Source organism: Haliaeetus albicilla, chromosome W (genome assembly GCF_947461875.1).
Source record: "Haliaeetus albicilla chromosome W, bHalAlb1.1, whole genome shotgun sequence".
NCBI classification, from domain to species: Eukaryota; Metazoa; Chordata; class Aves; order Accipitriformes; family Accipitridae; genus Haliaeetus; species Haliaeetus albicilla.
Window position 1 is genome coordinate 40,086,030 of NC_091515.1, and position 17,721 is coordinate 40,103,750.

At 44.1% G+C, this 17,721-nt stretch overlaps 1 protein-coding gene across 3 annotated transcripts in view; it reads right to left on the reverse strand.

Annotated features, from left to right (window-relative positions):
- Positions 1-17,721, reverse strand: part of LOC138683374 (amyloid-beta A4 precursor protein-binding family A member 1-like) — a 145,194-nt gene that overhangs the window by 23,678 nt on the left and 103,795 nt on the right. For 2 of the 3 annotated variants that reach the window (XM_069775086.1, XM_069775083.1), the window contains 3 exons: positions 3,323-3,355; positions 2,327-2,413; positions 1,497-1,682 (listed from right to left, as the gene is read on the reverse strand). In XM_069775086.1, the coding sequence (XP_069631187.1) occupies positions 1,497-1,682; positions 2,327-2,413; positions 3,323-3,355 (306 nt within the window). The remainder of the gene's footprint in view (positions 1-1,496; positions 1,683-2,326; positions 2,414-3,322; positions 3,356-17,721) is intronic. The other variant, XM_069775084.1, reaches the window with a different exon arrangement.

The following is a 17,721-nucleotide window of genomic DNA, read 5'->3' on the forward strand; positions in this document are numbered from 1 at the left end:
GAGGGGTGGGGGGAAGACGTTTTAAGACTTGGTTTTATTTCTCATTACCCTATTTTGGTTGATTGGTAATAAATTAAGTTAATTTTCCCCAAGTCGAGTCTGTTTTGCCTGTGACGGTAATTGGTTGAGTGATCTCTCCCTGTCCTTATCTCAACCCACAAGGCCTTTGTTATATTTTCTCTCCCCTGTCCAGTTAAGGAGGGGGAGTGATAGAACGGCTTTGGTGGGCACCTGGCATCCAGCCAGGGTCAACCCACCACAGCTGGTCAGTCTTTAAGAACCACCTTTTAAACGCACAGGAGCAGGAAATTCCACTGTGTTGCAAGTCAAGGAAGCGGGGCAGAAGACCAACTTGGCTGAACAGGGAACTCCTCTTGGAACTCAGAAGGAAAAAGAAATTGCATGATCTCTGAAAGCAAAGTCAGGCTTCACAGGAAGATTACAGAGCCGTGGTTCACATATGCAGGGAAAAGACACGAAAGGTCAAAGCTCAACTAGAGTTGAAACTGGCCAGGGTTGTGTCAGACAACAAGAAAGGCTTTTTTAAGTATGTTAATAGCAAGAGGAGGTCTAAAGAGTACATTGGACTGATACTTGTTGAAGATGGTCACCTAATAGGGATAAAGAAAAGGTAGAGGCATTCAATGCTGTAATAATACTGATAGACCTTGGGCTGCCCGGCCCTCTGAGTTGGAGGACCATGACTGTGGGAACAGTGACTTTCCATTTGTGGACACTGAAATTGTGAGGCACCAGTTGTATCAGTTAAATGTTTCTAAGTCCATGGGGCCTGATGGGATTCATCCCAGAGTACTGAAGGAGCTAGTGGATGTTACAGCAGGACCCCTCTCAATCATCTACCAAAGGTCTTGAGAATCTGGGAGGTCCCCAATGACTGGAAGCTATCCAATGTTATTCCAATTTACAAGAAGGGCATGAGGGAAGACCCAGGAAACTACAGACCTGTTAGACTAACCTCAGTACCTGGACAAATTATGGAGAAGATCATACTGGGGGGGGAATAATTTCGGCTACTCCTTCTGAACTCCATCATCATATCAAAAGGAAACCCCAAGAAACAAAAAAAACCCAAACATTCCTTTATGGCATATATCAGCGATTCTCATGGCAACACTAGGAAATGGAAGCTCCCTATGAAAATAAGCTGCTTTGATGGATGCTCACTCTCACAAATCCTGAGCTGGTATATGTAAGCTGTGGCAACAGTGTTCTTTTAGAATCTGCCCCTCACTGTCTGTAGGAAAGTATTAAATTAACTTGAAATAAAGGAAGTTCTATAAATACTGGCTTTGCAAGTAAAGCACAGGGTTCCCTCATGCAAAGAGAAAGCAAGTGCTTCCTCTACTTCGATGAAATATTTTTATGCAATTAACAAACAAGCCAAAGAGGACCATTTGCTATAGACTTTCAAGCCTGTCAAGATGTGCTCACATTTTACCTCCTAGAAAAATCACAAGGTAAAAAAAAATCCTTACATCCTCAGACTCGAAGACATGGCAAATCATTTTGTATTGCCTTTTTCCATCTTGGGAAGGGTGAGATGCTTCCACATTGTCCCGGGAATTTGATTGCGGGATTCGTCTACGAGCCATCAGAACAACTATATTCCCTATATCCGCAATGTAAGAAATGGTCCTCAGAGGATGATCCATCATAGTTTCCTGGAGGATAGAAAAAATGGTATCATATCAGACACTGTTTTAAGCAAATTCTTATTGCACTTTTGGTGTTTTATGAAGAGATTAATGGCAGTATGACACCTTTATTAAGTAAATGTCTACAAAAAGGAAAAAAGTTTCCTGTATGAAAGGAGGTGCCAAGAGGAACCAACAGCCTCACTTTCAAAAAAAAGCAAACCAAGAAAAAGCACATTTTGAAAATGAAAGTTACTCTGGAAAAGAACACAAAGACTTGGGTATCTTGGCCTGAACACACACAACATGCTGAGGACTAAGGACTTCAAATTAATTGTCACAACCAAATACTTTAGGCTTGTCTGGGGACAATTGGTACTCGTCATATTATGGTACTAGACTGCCTAGAATGTTGTATAATGTGAACAAAGCTTCTTATCTTTTGGGCTGACTGCAATTTGCATACCTGCCAAATCAGACAACTCTGATTAATTCCATGTGTGACATGGTTCTCAAGCATAGATTTCTGACCAGGAAGTCTTGGAGGGAACTATAAGAGCCAGCACTCCCTGAAAGTCAAATTTTGGCAGGTAGATGAAGGTCTATTTCAAAAAACTATTATTATAACACTGACAAGGCCTGACCTGGCAAAGGTGCTTCTTTGTCCATACCTGTGTGTCTGCATTCAATACTTTTATTCTCTGTGTAGAAATGAAGAGGTCCACTTCAGTCATGGGTTGAGATTCACCTTCTGGAGCCTGCAAATAAATGGAATAGAGTCAGTAACATTAGGTAACACCCTTAATAATGATATTAGATCACAAACAAGACACAGTCACCAGAACAGCAATTCAAAACAAAGTATTAGATTGCAGAAGCTAAAGATAAACAAAAAGATATGGAAACCCTGTATTAGATATGAAAGTGGGTTAGATGCAATTTGTAAAATTTTTAATCCCATAAAAGCCATTCTGACCTCCCTTCCCATACAGGGGCTTAACAACAGTGACTGCTCAAAATAATGGAAAAATGTGTACCACAGGTGCAGTTTTAAATAACTTCTAGTGCAGTTCTGGCAAGAGGGTCTTCACAGTCAGACGACATACTATTAACGTGCTAACTCCCTCCAGAAGCCGTACCTTCGTAAACAAAAAGCAAATGCTTGCAATTTTAAGTGCCTTTTAAAAAAATCTGATAATTATTTAAGAACTCCATAATCATAACATATTACTAAAATATGAGTCAGTCAGCATATAATTGTGTGTCTATACTTTTTTCCTTTATTTGACACAGCTGTGAATCAAGCAAAACACTCTATAGAGGAATAAAAAAGCAATTTTTTTTACTTTGCCAGTTTACAGAATAAAACCTTTGACACATCAGTCCTATTTCTTTGGTATGTGTTTTCGGTACTACCTGTATCCCTTTGATAAGTCCAATCATTATCCTATTTCTAACACAAAATGGCTAATGACAAGCAATGGCTAATGACAGCCAACCAGGCAATTGATTCCTGAGAAATGTTAACTGATATGGTAGCTCAGAAATAAACCTAAAAAACCTTGCTGTATGCAGAAAAGCAAAGCACAAAATAAAAAGGAAAAAAAAAACAACAAAGCAAACAAAAGAACAGACATAACATCAAGCTGATGGTGGTTGTACTGCACCTTCTTCCTGCCTTTGGCTAATTTCTGGGCCATCTGTTTAGCATGTAATAAACAGAGATGGAAAATAGTTAGAGAAGAACTTGCAAAGACTCTTAAGTCAAACAGGAATCTATACACTAATGCCAGGGCTCAATCTATTAGTTGTTCTGAATTAGTCTCTGCTTAGATTAATTTCCTCCTTTTCTTTTTGGTTTGAGAAAAAAGAAAAGTTTCATGTTTAACAGTTTTTTAAAAATGAAGAGATCTGCACCAGGAGAGTATATAAAAGGAATTTTTCCCCATTTAAACATTACTCTGAAGAAACAGTTTCCTCCCCCACTCTCCAAGAGCCTTTCCTCATTTACAGCAGTACAAATTGATAGTGGCTTCTCCAGAGTAAAGTCAGCATAAGATGCAAGAAAAGAATCCCACCCATTATTATTCCAACTTTCTCAGATTTAAAGAATTTAAATACAAATTGCTTAATGGTCTTGCGCACACATGGAATCATAAATCACAAAGCATGCAATCTTTAATCCCAAACACAGAAATATGTTCAATTTTCCTGGAAAAGAAATAGAAGTTATATCTGACTGAACCCTTCTGCCCCAAACTACATCTCCTCCTATGCAAATATGCCCATGCATTTGGAGACCAGGTTTTTCTGTGACACCTTCATAAGGATATTTCTATACCATCACATTCCTCCAAGAATGGGGGAGATAATAAACACCTGAAATTGTCTCTTATCATGAAGCAGTATTACTGTAACTCTAACTGCTTTATAACCAAAGATATTTCATCCTAATCCCATGAAAACCTCTTATGTACTATTACTGTGACAACAATGATTGAAAATAAGCATCATTGCCATTCTATTGCTTTGCAGTTGGTTTAAATATAAACCCAAGGACTCTAAAGACCTGAACTTATAGACCTGCTTATTGAAGAAATGCAAGATTCACCCAACTGGCAGATATCCTTTTTACTTCCAAGATGAACATCTCTTCTTAGATAATTAAGTTAAGAGGTGTTCTGTGAGGGGGCAGGGGCCTATTATGCCAAGACCTATTATGCTCAAAATCTTGTTTACAGTCAAAGGGGAAGCACACCTCTTTTTTTAAATATATATATTCAAGAATTTATTGTTAGTATAATTGAAGTCTTAACAGTCTAACCATTATTAGTCTGGATCTAACTATTACAGAAAAAGAAAGAATAATAGTAAAGTTCAAATTGTTATACACCCACTCCTTAGTTTCTACCCCTGTTCTTGGTGTTGTGTTCACCCTTCCACTGCTCTTCTTGGGCCTGAAGTAGGTGGTTTCATTCTGGTGGGGGGGTGTGGGGTGTGGGAGTGCTACAGCAAGTTGTCAGCATCTGGAGTCCTTCACCAGTAAGAATATGGTGTTCATGTTGGTGGCTTCTTCTTCACTCCAGGATCCACTTGGAGTAATTTGTTTATGTTTGCTAACATGCTTTTACAATCTTTGCTCTTTCTTCATTGGTCTGCAGCTCCAGGTTCATCCGAATTTACTATATATGGTGGCTTTTTACAGATGCTAGGTACTATTTCAATATTCTCTGTTACCCCTAAAATCAGTTTTGTCCAGCTCCAGGTTTGCATTTCTTTAACTGACCACTGGTGGGTTTATAGCCATGGGGTCTCCGGTGCCAAAAGCCTGTGCCCCATCTCTTATCATCCCATGTCTGTACTTCTCTACACCGCATCCCGTGTCTCAAATTCTCAAGGCCTCTGCTATCATACCAGGCCTGTATTTCTCTACACTACATTATTATGTTAGAATCATAAAACCATGGTGGCACCATACAAAGATAAACAAAGGAAAATCATATTATCCGTAGACACCTGATCAATTATAAAAATTGCTGTTACAGCTAAACCAAGTTAAAACAAAGCTATGGACAGATCAAGAAAAGTTCAGACAGAGCAGGCCTGACAAACTTCAGTCCTGAGGCCTTGCAAACAACACAAAACTACCAGTGGAAATACAGTATTACAGGACTACAGGGTAACACTTTATAGATAAAGATTTATGACTAATTAGTATTAGGAACTGCAAACAGAAAGCCTGAATCATGGACGCACTCAACATTTTATGTTCATGCTCACAACTTAAGTCTGCCAGATTTACTTTAAACCAGTGTGAAAGCAGCCACTGAAAAATTAGATTCTGTTTCTTATTTACAAATAAAACCAAGCATTTTCACATTACTAATAATCTTTTTCAGATAGAGAAATATGCTATAGTTTGCTATCACCAGGCTATTGCAAAAGTAATTGGAACTGGCTCATACTGAAGGCTCTCCATTAAATTAATTGACACTGACATTAAGAAATAGCATACATATCCTGAACAACAGCTTCTGCACACACTGGTAGGATTTATTTTTATTTTTTTTAAACTCCACAGATAAGCAATTGCAACTGTTCCCCAAAATCAGATTCTTTTCCAGACAAAACTAGAAACTATACGCAATGATGGATCTCACACACGAAAAAAGAAAAGCACGTGTCAAAAATAGAAAGGAAAAAAATTTTGAGCTAGAACTCCACAGTCCAGACACTATGTCAAAAGTGACTCAAAATACCCTATTATGCACTTCATTCAGAACTCTGCTCTCAAATTCGATGGGAACAGCATCAGACTGCAGATTTATTTCAGCTTCTTAGTGAATGATTTTCTAATATTTCATAAAACTAATGTAATGGTATAGAACAGCTACTCATGTTTAAGAAATAATTCATGCTAAAGAAATGTCATGAAAGAAGTTGACATTTGTAACCATCTAACAAAGGAAAATAAGCCATGAAAGCAACTGTCTATGCAAGAGGCATGATCTGACAAATCCTACCACACCATCAAGTCATTTTTGCTTTAAAATCAGAATCATAGAATCAGAGAATATCTCTAGTTGGAAGGTACCCATAAGGATCATCGAGTCCAACTCCCTGCTCCTCGCAGGACTAGCTAAGCACATACTCTCAAACCACAGTAAATCCATTATGATAAAATAAGTTTACATCATTGTGGAATGTTCAGACAGTGTTTGCAGCCACAAGACAAAAGAACTGTTCTTTTTTTTTTTGTTTCATGTATTCTATTAAAGTAAGAACAAAGGGAACAAACACCCTGTATGAAAGCTCATGGTAGAGCATAGGGTAAGCACTAGGACAGTGGGAAATGATACTGACAACTGACCTAATTTTAAACTAATCCAATCTGATATTTGCATTTTCAGAAAGTACTGTACAACATATAACAGTTTGATAAGCTAACAGACCGAGTGCAGACACTGAAAACAAATCTGCTAAGCTTCCACCAAATACTTTGCACCATATTTGCAGGAGGTGAAAGTTACCGAGAGCAGCTTTCATCCAAAAGAAATCAATTTACATCAGTTTTTAGATTAACAAAGCTGCTTATTATTGGTGAAGTATTCAAATAAGTCTTTTGGTTTTGGAAAACAAGCACAATCTCAGTCTCTTACCACACTAAATAGGGAGGTTTGCACAACTGTCACAGCAATGATTTGAAATAACCTTACAAGAACAAGATAACCATAAAAGGGTGGAATCCAAATGTTCTAAAGGTTCTGGCCTAGTTTTAAATTATGAGCAAACCTGAGTTAACCCAGAAGCTACTTCATCTAGAGCAGGTACTCCCAAACTGCAACCTGCAGGCTCTTATTTTTTGTATACAGCCCATGAAAAATGTTTTTTGATTATTTCTGATTGCATTACAGACTGTTTAAAAAACAAAGCTCCATTGTGCTATCCCATCCATTAAGTGAAATTTCACGAATAAAATCTGAAGAAACATAGTCCAGAAATGTGGCTTCAGAGCCTGTCACGACTTCTTTAAAAGCAGTATTTTAGAGCAGTATTTCCAAACTGCAGTGCATGGAGGAGGTTGCATAACAGATAAAGCTGGTTTTATTACATCACAGTATTTCTAAACTAAAGGCTTGAAAAATATTCTGTTGGTTCAAAGGTTGATGAGGTCCCATTTGTTCCAAAATGGCAGCAATTTAGGATTTTGCACAGAGGCACTTTACAAAGGTATACAAACATCACTAGTGTTCATTATGCTCAGCTGTATGGCATGACAGTTTAAAGTAAAATGCAAAAATATGCCATAGGATTTTTCATGTCAGTGTAGAAGTAACCTCTAAAAAGCATTCACCAATGTTGCAGGAAACACATTATCCTTGGGAGACTGAAGAACAAAAAACATTCCAAAGAGACTTAAGGAATTCAGAGTGGACTGTCTACTTGACCTAAACCATGATCTCCAGTATGCAACCCTATAACCCTGTTTCTTTTCCAAGTGCCCTCCTTCTGTATTTTAGCAGGTATATATTTAAATGATATAGCTGAAAGCACAATTACTGTTTGAATACTTTTAAGAGTTGTACAGTTTAAGAAGCATTCCACAAAGCAGCTAGGCAACAGGAATATTGGTGCTGGAGAAATGAACTGACAAATTTCATGAAGTTCAACAAAGGCAAAAGCAAATCCTGCACCTGGGGAGGAATAACCCCATTCAACAGGACAGGTTGGAGCCAACAGGCTAGAAAGCAGCTTTGCAGAAAAGGACCTGGGGGTCCTGGTGGACAAGTGGATGATGAGGCAGCAGTGAGCCCTTGCAGGAGCCCTTGTGGCAAAGGCAGCCTACCCCATACTAGGCTGCATTAGCAAGAGGGGCACCAGCAGGGTGAAGGAAATTATTCTGCCCCCTCTTTTTGCCACTTGTGAAACTGCATATGGAGTACCATGTCCAGTTTTGGGCCCCCCAGTACAAGAAAGACATGGACACACTGGAGCAAGTCCAGCAGAACCCACCAACATGATTAGGGCCCTGGCACACATGACATACGAGGAAAGTCTGAGAGAGCTGGTTTTGTTCAGCCTTAAGAAGAGAAGGCTCGGGAGATCTTATTACTGTCTACAGCTAGCTAATGGGAGGGTGTAGAGAAGACAGAGCCAGGCTTCTCAGAGGCACGCAGGGATAGGATGAGAAGCAACTGGAACAAGTTGGAACATGGGAAATTGCAATTAGATATGAGGAAAATGTTTTTCATCACGAGGGTGGTCAGACACTGGAACAGGGGCCCAGAGGTTGTGGGATCTCTGTCCTTGGATATATCCAAAACATGACTGGAAAAGGCCCTGAGCAATCTGTTCTAAGTTGGCCCTGCTTTGAGCAGGAGGTTAGACCAGAGACTTCCAGAGGTCCCTTCCAACCTAAATTAAATCTGTGCTGCAGAGCACTGCCAACAGAAACAGCCATCAGATGCAGCAGTTTGCACAGAAGGACACAAAGAAGGGAACCAGCAACTCTGCTCAGAACAGAATATACATCCTCAGCAATGGTGGTGATAGACCACAGGGCATGGTCCCTAGCAGCCATTGGAACAACTGACCCTGTAACATCACAGGTTTCGACCCAGACAGAGCTCCAGAAGGAGAATGCAGCTCTGCAGGGGGTGCCTGGGGCCTCTTGCTGAGGCCAGGGCACTGGGAGACAGTCTTCTAGTCCACAGGAGTTGTGTGCTCATTGAGGATCTGTGTCACTAAGTTAAGAAGCTGCAGGAGGATGTCAAAAGACTGCGCAGCATCAGAGATGAGAAGGAGGAGGTCAACCAGATCTCTGAGATGGCAAAGGCTGGAAGCTTGTGACTTCTGGCACCAGGAGGAAGGCTCCTGCTCCACCTCAAAATTTGCAGTCACAGGACAGAGTCAGTGCCCTCATAGATGACAAGGGCCTGGGAGCTTTGTCCAACAATGCACTCAAGCCAGCTGGACCTAAGACATGCAGGAAAAACAGGAGGAAACTGCAAGCGATAGTAGTGGGAGACTCCCTGCTGCAGGGGATGGAGGCTGGGGCTTGGATCCAGGATGCTGTTGCAAGACAGCTGAGGCTTGATGGGCTCTATTACCCCCTGCTGCTCTTCCATGTGGGCACCAATGACACTGCCAGGGGTGACCTGGAAAGTATCAAGCGTGACTACGTGGCTCTGGGGGCAATGGTCAAGGGCATGGAGGTCCAGGTGGTGTTCTCCTCTATCCTGCTGGTGAGGGGGAAGGGCTTGAGGAGGACTGGATGGATCCTGCAGGCCAACAATAGGTTGCACAGCTGGTGTCGGCAACAGGGTTTTAGTTTTTATGACCATGGGACCCTCTTTGAGGATCGAAGATTCCTTGGAAGAGATGGGATCCACCTGAATAATGGGGCAAAAGCTTTTTTGCCAACAGGCTGGCCAACCTGGGGTAAACTAGGAAGGACAGAGAAGGGAGAGAGTGACCAACAATCACCTGAGGAAAGGGTGGACCAGGTTGGCAAGCAAAGAGTGTGGGATAATGTGAACAGAAGGGACCTTGTAATCAACAAAACAGGGCTGAAGGGGGCCCACCCCAAGGGTATCCACATAAAAAAGAAAGTGCCTACCAGACAGAACTGTGGGGAAAGCTCTCATACCCTTTCTGGGAAACCAGCACAGCTGGGTGCCTCTCTGAAGTGTCTGTACACTAATGCACACAGCATGGGGAACAAACAGGAGGAATTAGAGTTCTGTGTGCAGTTACAGGGTTATGAACTCATTGGGATCATGGAGACATGGTGGGATAGCTCACATAACCGGAGTGCTGCAGTGGATGGATACAGGCTCTTTAGGAAGGACAGGCCAGGAAGTCGAGGAGGGGCAGTTGCCCTTTATGTGAGAGAGCAGCGGGAATGCATGGAGCCCTGAGCAGGGATGGGTGATGAGCCAGCTGAGAGCTTATGGGTTGTGATTAGTGGGCAGACCAATGTGGACAACACTGTGGTGGGTGTCTGCTATAGATCACCTGATCAGGAAGAAGTAGATGAGGTCTTCTTCAGACAACTGGAAGAAGCCTCATGTTCGCAGGCTCTGGTCCTCATAGGGGACTGGAACCACCCCGATATCTGTTGGAGGGATAACACAGCAGGCCACAAGCAATCCAGGAGGTTTCTGGACTGCACTGATGACAACTTCCTGATGCAGATGATTGAGGAGCCAACATAGAGGTGCTCTGCTGGACCTCATACTTACAAACAAGGAAGAACTGGTCAGGGATGTGAAGGTCGGGGGCAGCCTTGGCTGCAGTGACCATGAGATGGCAGATGAGTTCAGGATCCCGAGAGGAGGGAAACAAAGCATTAAGCAAGATCACAACTCTGGAATTCAGGAGAGCAGGTTTGGCCTATTCAGGAATATGCATGGAAGCATCCAATGGGAGATGGTCCTTGGGAGAAGAGGGGTCCAAGAGAACTGGCTGATTTTCAAGGATCACTTCCTCCAAGCTCAAGAACAGTCCATCCCAAAGAGCAGGATATCAAGCAAAGGCAGCAGGAGGACTGCATGGATGAACAAAGAGCTCCTGACTAAACTCAAACATAAAAAGGAAGCATACAGGAGGTGGAAGCAGGGAAAAGTGACCTGGGAGGAATATAGAGACACAATCCAAGTGTGCAGGGATGGGGTTAGGAAAGCCAAAGCCCACCTGGATTTGAATCTGGTGAGGGACATGAAAGGCAACAAGAAAGGTTTCTACAGGTATATCAGCAGCAAAAGGAAGACTAGGGAAAATGTGGGCCCTCTGCTGAATGGGAATGAGGACCTGGTCACAAAGGACATGGCTGAAGTACTCAATACCTTCTTTGCCTTGGTCTTTACTAGTAAGACTTGCCTTCAGGAACCCCATGTCCCTGAAACGAGTGGGAAAGTCCAGAGCAAGGCAGACTTGTGATTGGTGGAGGAGGATCAAGTTAAGGAATATTTAAACAAACTGGACAAACACAAGTCCATGGAGCATGATGGGATACACCCACGAGTGCCGAGGGAGCTGACTGATGTCATTGCAAGGCCAATCTCAATTATCTTTGAAAGGTCATAGCAATCAGGAGAGGTTCCTGACAACTGGAGGAAAGTCCTATCTTCAAGTAGGGCAAGAACGAGGATCCAAGGAACTACAGGCCTGTTCAGCCTCATCTTGATCCCTGGGAAGGTGATGGAGCAACTAATCCTGGAGACCATTTCCAGGCCCATGAAGGACAAGAAGGTGATCGGGAGTAGTCAGCATGGATTTATGAAGGGGAAATGATGTCTGACCAACCTGATAGCCTTCTACGATGAGGTGACTGTCTTGGTGGATGAGGGGAGAGCAGTGGCTGTTGTTTATCTTGACTTTAGTAAGACTTTTGACACCGTCTCCCATAACATCCTCATAGACAAACTGATGAAGTACCAACTAGATAAGTGGACATTTGGGTGGACTGGAAACTGTGAAGTGACAGGCTCAAAGGGTTGTGATCAGAATCACAAAGTCTATCTGGATGCTGGTTAACAGCAGTGTGGCAAAGAGGGTGATACTGGCTCCAATACTGATTAACATCTTCATTAATGACCTAGATGACAGGACAGAGTGTACCCTGTGTGTCAGCAAGTTCGTAGATGCTACAAAACTGGGAAGAGTGGCTGATGCACCAGATGAGTGTGCTGCCATTCAGAGGGACTCCAACAGGCTGGAGAAATGGGCAGAGAGGAACCTCATGAAAAGGATCTGGGCATCTTAATGGATAACAAGTTGACCATGAGGCAGGAGTGTACCCTTGCCAAGGAAGGCCAACCCCCTACTGGGCTGATTTTTGTACAGGAGACAAAGCTTCTTTTAAGTTGCCCATTAAAAAGAACTTTATAATCTTGAATCTAAAAATTAGAACAGAATACAATAGTTCCAGTTGGAAGGGACCTACAATGATCATCTAGTCCAACTGCCTGACCACTTCAGGGCTGACCAAAAGTTACAGCATGTTATTAAGGGCATTGTCCAAATGCCTCTTAAACACTGACAGGCATGGGGCATTGACCACCTCTCTAGGAAGACTGTTCCAGTGTTTGACTACCCTCTCGGTAGAGAAATGCTTCCTAATGTCAAGTCTGAACCTCCCCTGATGCAGCTTTGAACCATTCCCACGCGTCCTGTCACTGGGAGAAGAGATCAGCACCTCCCTCTCCACTTCCCCTCCTCAGGAAGCTGTAGAGAGCAATGAGGTCACCCCACAGCCTCCTTTTCTCCAAACTAGACAAACCCAGTGTCCTCAGCCGCTCCTCATAGGACATGCCTTCCAGCCCTTTCACCAGCTTTGTTGCCCTCCTCTGGACACATTCAAGGACCTTAACATCTTTTTTAAATTGCGGTGCCCAGAACTGTACACAGTACTCAAGGTGAGGCCGCAACAATGCTAAATACAGAGGGATAATCACCTCTCTTGACCAGCTGGTTATGCTGTGTTTGATGCACCCCAGGATGTGGTTTGTCCTCTTGGCTGCCAGGGCACACTGCTGACTCATATTGAGCTTACCGTCAGCCAGCACCCCCAGATCCCTTTCTGCAGGGCTGCTCTCCAGCCACTCCTCTCCCAATCTATACTTGTGTCCAGCATTACTCCGTCCCAGGTGCAGAATCCGGCATTTGTTCTTGTTAAATTTCATGCCACTGATGATTGCCCAATGCTCCAGTCTATCCAGATCCCTCTGCAAGGCCTCTTGTCCCTCGAGAGAGTCAACAGCACCTCCCAGTTTGGCATCATCAGCAAACTTACTTACTAAGGGCGCATTCAACTCCTGCATCCAGATCGTTAATAAAAATATTGAACAGGACTGGCCCTAGAATTGAACCCTGAGGAACACCGCTGGTGACTGGTCGCCAGCCAGACGTACCCCATTCATTACAACCCTTTGAGCCCTGCTCTTCAGCCAGTTCTTCACCCAGCACACCATGTACCTGTTCATCTCACAGTTGGACAACTTGTCCAGAAGGGCACTGTGAGGGACAGTATCAAAAGCCTTACTAGAGACCCTAAGGCCCAGGGTTTTTTAAGTAAGTTTCATGAATTTCACCTAAAAGCAGAAAAGAAGTAACCATCAAACAAATGTGTAGTGGCATTACATGCCCTGCAGTTCATTCCAATAAAGAAGTGATCTTCTGAAATTCACTCATGAATTCAGAAAGTTCCTATATACATCCTAGGGTTTTAGCAAGACAGAAATGAAATTACATGGACCTCAACTCCAAAATAAATTTGCTACATCCATGTGCATACCTACTCATTTATTAGGGTGCACACAGTAGAACTTTAATTTGTGAAGTGAGTTGTTGAGGATTTCTTGGCTGGGCGAAGGCATGTGATCAATCCAGCCATTAGGTGGGAACGAAGCATAAGTTTACAAAGTGCTGGAGCAGACAAGGACGCTGTGTCCTTGTACGCTGGGAAAAAGGAAGATAAGAAGAGCCTGACAAACAGCACCTGGATGCTGAAGAATGAGATAAGTAACTGCTGGACACCTCGTGAAGAAGCTTGCACAGCCAATAGAGGATAAGATAGTGTCGCGTGAAACGGGGTATTGTACCAATTAGAGTATTGTATAAGGCGCGTGCACAAGAGCATACGATATATAACTGTGTCAAACGTTGTAGTAAATGGACTTCACTTGATCACATTGGTCTGTGTGTGATGTCCCCTGTGGATCCTCCGCAACAGTGAATGTGGTGGGTTGACCTTGACTGGCCACCAGGTGCCCACCAACCTGCTCTCTCACTCTGCCTTCTCTGCAGGACAGGGGGAGAATATAAGATGAAAAACTCGTGGGTTGAGATAAAGGCAGTGTAATGGAGAAAAGCAAAGGCATTGCTAATAACTACTGTGAGATGAAGCACTACTAGATACATGATGGTTATATTGGTTTTCCCCAAACCAGTTTTCATGCAACTTAAAGGTAATGTATAACAGACCACCGAGGCATTACCAAGGTTACACATTCAAAGAAGATGAATTTTTGTAAATACTGTGTCTTCAGCTGCTGTTGTTGTGTTATCAGGAGAGCTAATAAAACTGGCTAGTAGGCAGAGCTCAGCCTATTTGAGCTATTGCCTGCTAGAGCCTTTGAATCCTAAGGTTTTGTCTCTTGTCCTGGGCCTGTCCTGACAAGTAGCTTAAAAAGACCCTCCCTGCTGGGAATACCAGGTCTGGTCCCCAAGCCCCTGCAGGTGTGTCGGCAGAGGATGGTGTTAAAGTTCTCCAGTGTTGTGCAGAACATATACAACTGAGAACTGAGGATGAGAGATGGTTACTGGGAGAGATATGGGAGAAGACTCAAGCCTCAATAGAGCAGCTTTGTCATTGTATGGAGGCTCTAGAAAGGGCAGGCTCTGTTTCACCTCCCTGTTCTCCCCCTACTACTATTCTTTTGCGTGGTGGTGTTTTTCCCCTGCTTGTTCTCTCCCTCCCCATTTACTGGGGATATGGAACCCTCCCTCTCTTTTTGCATTTCTTATGGCGGTTTTCTTGGAGGTTTGGGATAGTGCTTCTCCCAGTGATTGCGCAAAGGTCAGCTTTATTTTGTCCCATTTAGGGGGCAAGGCCTTACAGTGGGCTAGGTCTTTGCATGCTCAAGGAGATGGGGTTTTGGATGATTCTACCTCCTTGCTTGCGAGGATGATGGATTTCTTTGGGGAACTCGTGCTTCAACCTCATTTTCTAACCCTCTGCTCAGTCTGCACCAGAGGGGGCAGAGTGTGGCAGAAAGTACACCGTGGATTTCCCGAGTTTAACTCACTAGAGATAAGCCTGGGGGCGGCAAGCCAATGCTTGAGGGACAGTGTGCTAGCGAGGTCCCACGGTCTGCCATCTCAGTGGAGTTAGGGGATGGAGATCCACGTGGCAGCAAAGACGCAAGGGTTATTGATGTGTTAGAAACCACGGAAGTGCCTGAGAACAGTCACATAGGAATTAAGGCTTGTCCCCCCAAAAAGGTGGCAGGATCAATGGCCCAACTGAAGTGCATCTACACCAATGCACGCAGCATGGGCAACAAACAGAAGGAGTTGGAAGCTACTGTGCAGCTGGAAAACTATGATGTAGTTGCAATCACAGAAACATGGTGGGATGACTCACACAACTGGAGTGCTGCAATGGATGGCTATAAACTCTTCAGAAGGGATAGGCAAGGAAGGAGAGGTGGTGGGGTAGCCCTGTATGTTAAGGAGTGTTTTGACTGTAGAGCTTGGCAATGGTGATGAAAGGGTTGAGTGTTTATGGGTAACGATCAGGGGAAAGGCCAACAAGGCAGATATCATGGTGGGAGTCTGTTATAGACCACCCAACCAGGATGAAGAGGCAGATGAAATATTCTATAAGCAGCTAGGAGAAGTCTCAGGACTGCTAGCCCTTGTCCTCGTGAGGGACTTCAATTTAACAGATATCTGCTGGAAATAAAACACAGCAGAGAGGAAACAGTCCAGGAGGTTCCTAGAGTGTGTGGAAGATAACTTCCTGACACAGTTGATGAGTGAGCCAACTAGGAAAGGTGCCCCACTGGACCTGTTGTTCGCGAACAGAGAAGGACTTGTGGGTGATGTGATGGTTGGAGGCTGTCTTGGGCATAGTGATCATGAAATGCTAAAGTTTTTGATTCTCAGAGAAGTAAGGAGGGGGGTTAGCAGAACTGCCACCTTGGATTTCCAGAGGGCAAATTTTGGCCTATTTAGGACACTGGTTGACAGAGTCCTTTGGGAGGCAGTCCTGAAGGGCAAAGGAGTCCAGGAAGGCTGGACATTCTTCAAGAAGGAAATCTTAAAGGCACAGGAGCAGGCCATCCCCATGTGCCGAAAGATGAGCCAGCAGGGAAGAAGTCCAGCCTGGCTGAACAGAGAGCTTTGGCTGGAACTCAGGAAAAAAAAAAAAGAGAGTTTATGATCTTTGGAAGAAGGGTCAGGCAACTCAGGAGGACTTCAAAGATGTCGTGAGGTTATGCAGGGAGAAAATTAGAAGGGCCAAAGCCCAACTTGAACTTAATCTGGCTACTGCTGTAAAAGACAATAAAAAATGTTTCTATAAATACATTAACAACAAAAGGAGGGCTAAGGATAATCTTCATTCTTTATTGGATGGGGGGGGAAACATAGTGACAAAGGATGAGGAAAAGGCTGAGGTACTTCTTTGCCTCAGTCTTTAATAGTAAGACCAGTTGTTCTCAGGGTACCCAGCCCCCTGAGCTGGAAGACAGGGACAAGGAGCAGGATGAAGTCCCCATAATCCAAGGGGAAATGGTTAGTGACCTGCTACACCACTTAGACACACACAAGTCTATGGGGCCAGATGGGATCCACCCAAGGCTATGGAGGGAGATGGTGGAAGTGCTCACCAAGCCACTTTCCATCATTTATCAGCAGTCCTGGCTAACCGGGGAGGTCCCAGTTGACTGGAGGTTAGCAAATGTGACGCCCATCTATAAGAAGGGCCAGAAGGAGGATCTGGGGAACTACGGGCCTGTCACTCTGACCTTGGTGCTGGGGGAGGTTATGGAGCAGATCATCTTGAGTGCCATCACACGGCACGTACAGGACAAGCAGGTGATCAGGCCCAGTCAGCAGGGGTTTATGAAAGGCAAGTCCTGCTTGACTAACCTGATCTTCTTCTATGACAAGGTGACCCACTTAGTGGACGAGGGAAAGACTGTGCATGTTGTTCACCTGGACTTCAGTAAAGCCTTTGACACCGTTTCCTACAGCATTCTCCTGGAGAAACTGGCTGCTCATGGCTTGGACGGGCATACTCTTTGCTGGGTAAAAACCTGGCTGGATGGCTGGGCCCAAAGAGTTGTGGTGAATGGAGTTAAATCCAGTTGGTGGCCAGTCACAAGTGGTGTTCCCTAGGGCTCAGTACTGGAGCCAGTTCTGTTGAATATCTTTACCAATGATCTGGACGAGGGGATCGAGTGCACCCTCAGTAAGTTTGCAGATGACACCAAGTTGGGAGGCAGGGTTGATCTGCTTGAGGGTAGGAAGGCTCTACAGAGGGATCTGGACAGGCTGGATCAATGGGCCGAGGCCAATTGTATGAAGTTCAACAAGGCCAAGTGCCGGGTCCTGCACTTCAGTCACAGCAACCCCATGCAGCACTACAGGCTTGGGGAAGAGCAGCTGGAAAGCTGCCTGGTGTAAAAGGACCTGGGGGTGCTGGTTGACAGCCAGCTGAATAAGAGCCAGTAGTGTGCCCAGGTGGCCAAAAAGGTCAATAGCATCCTGGCTTGTATCAGAAATAGTGTGGCCAGCAGGAGTAGAGAAGTGATTGTCCCCCTGTACTCGGCACTGGTGAGGCCGCACCTCGAGTACTGTGTTCAGTTTTGGGCCCCTCACTACAAGAAAGACATTGAGGTGCTGGAGCGTGTCCAAAGAAGGGCAATAAAGTTAGTGAAGGGTCTAGAGCACAAGTCTTATGAGGAGCGGCTGAGGGAACTGGGGTTGTTTAGCCTGGAGAAAAGGAGGCTGAGGGGAGACCTTATCACTCTCTACAACTACCTGAAAGTAGCAA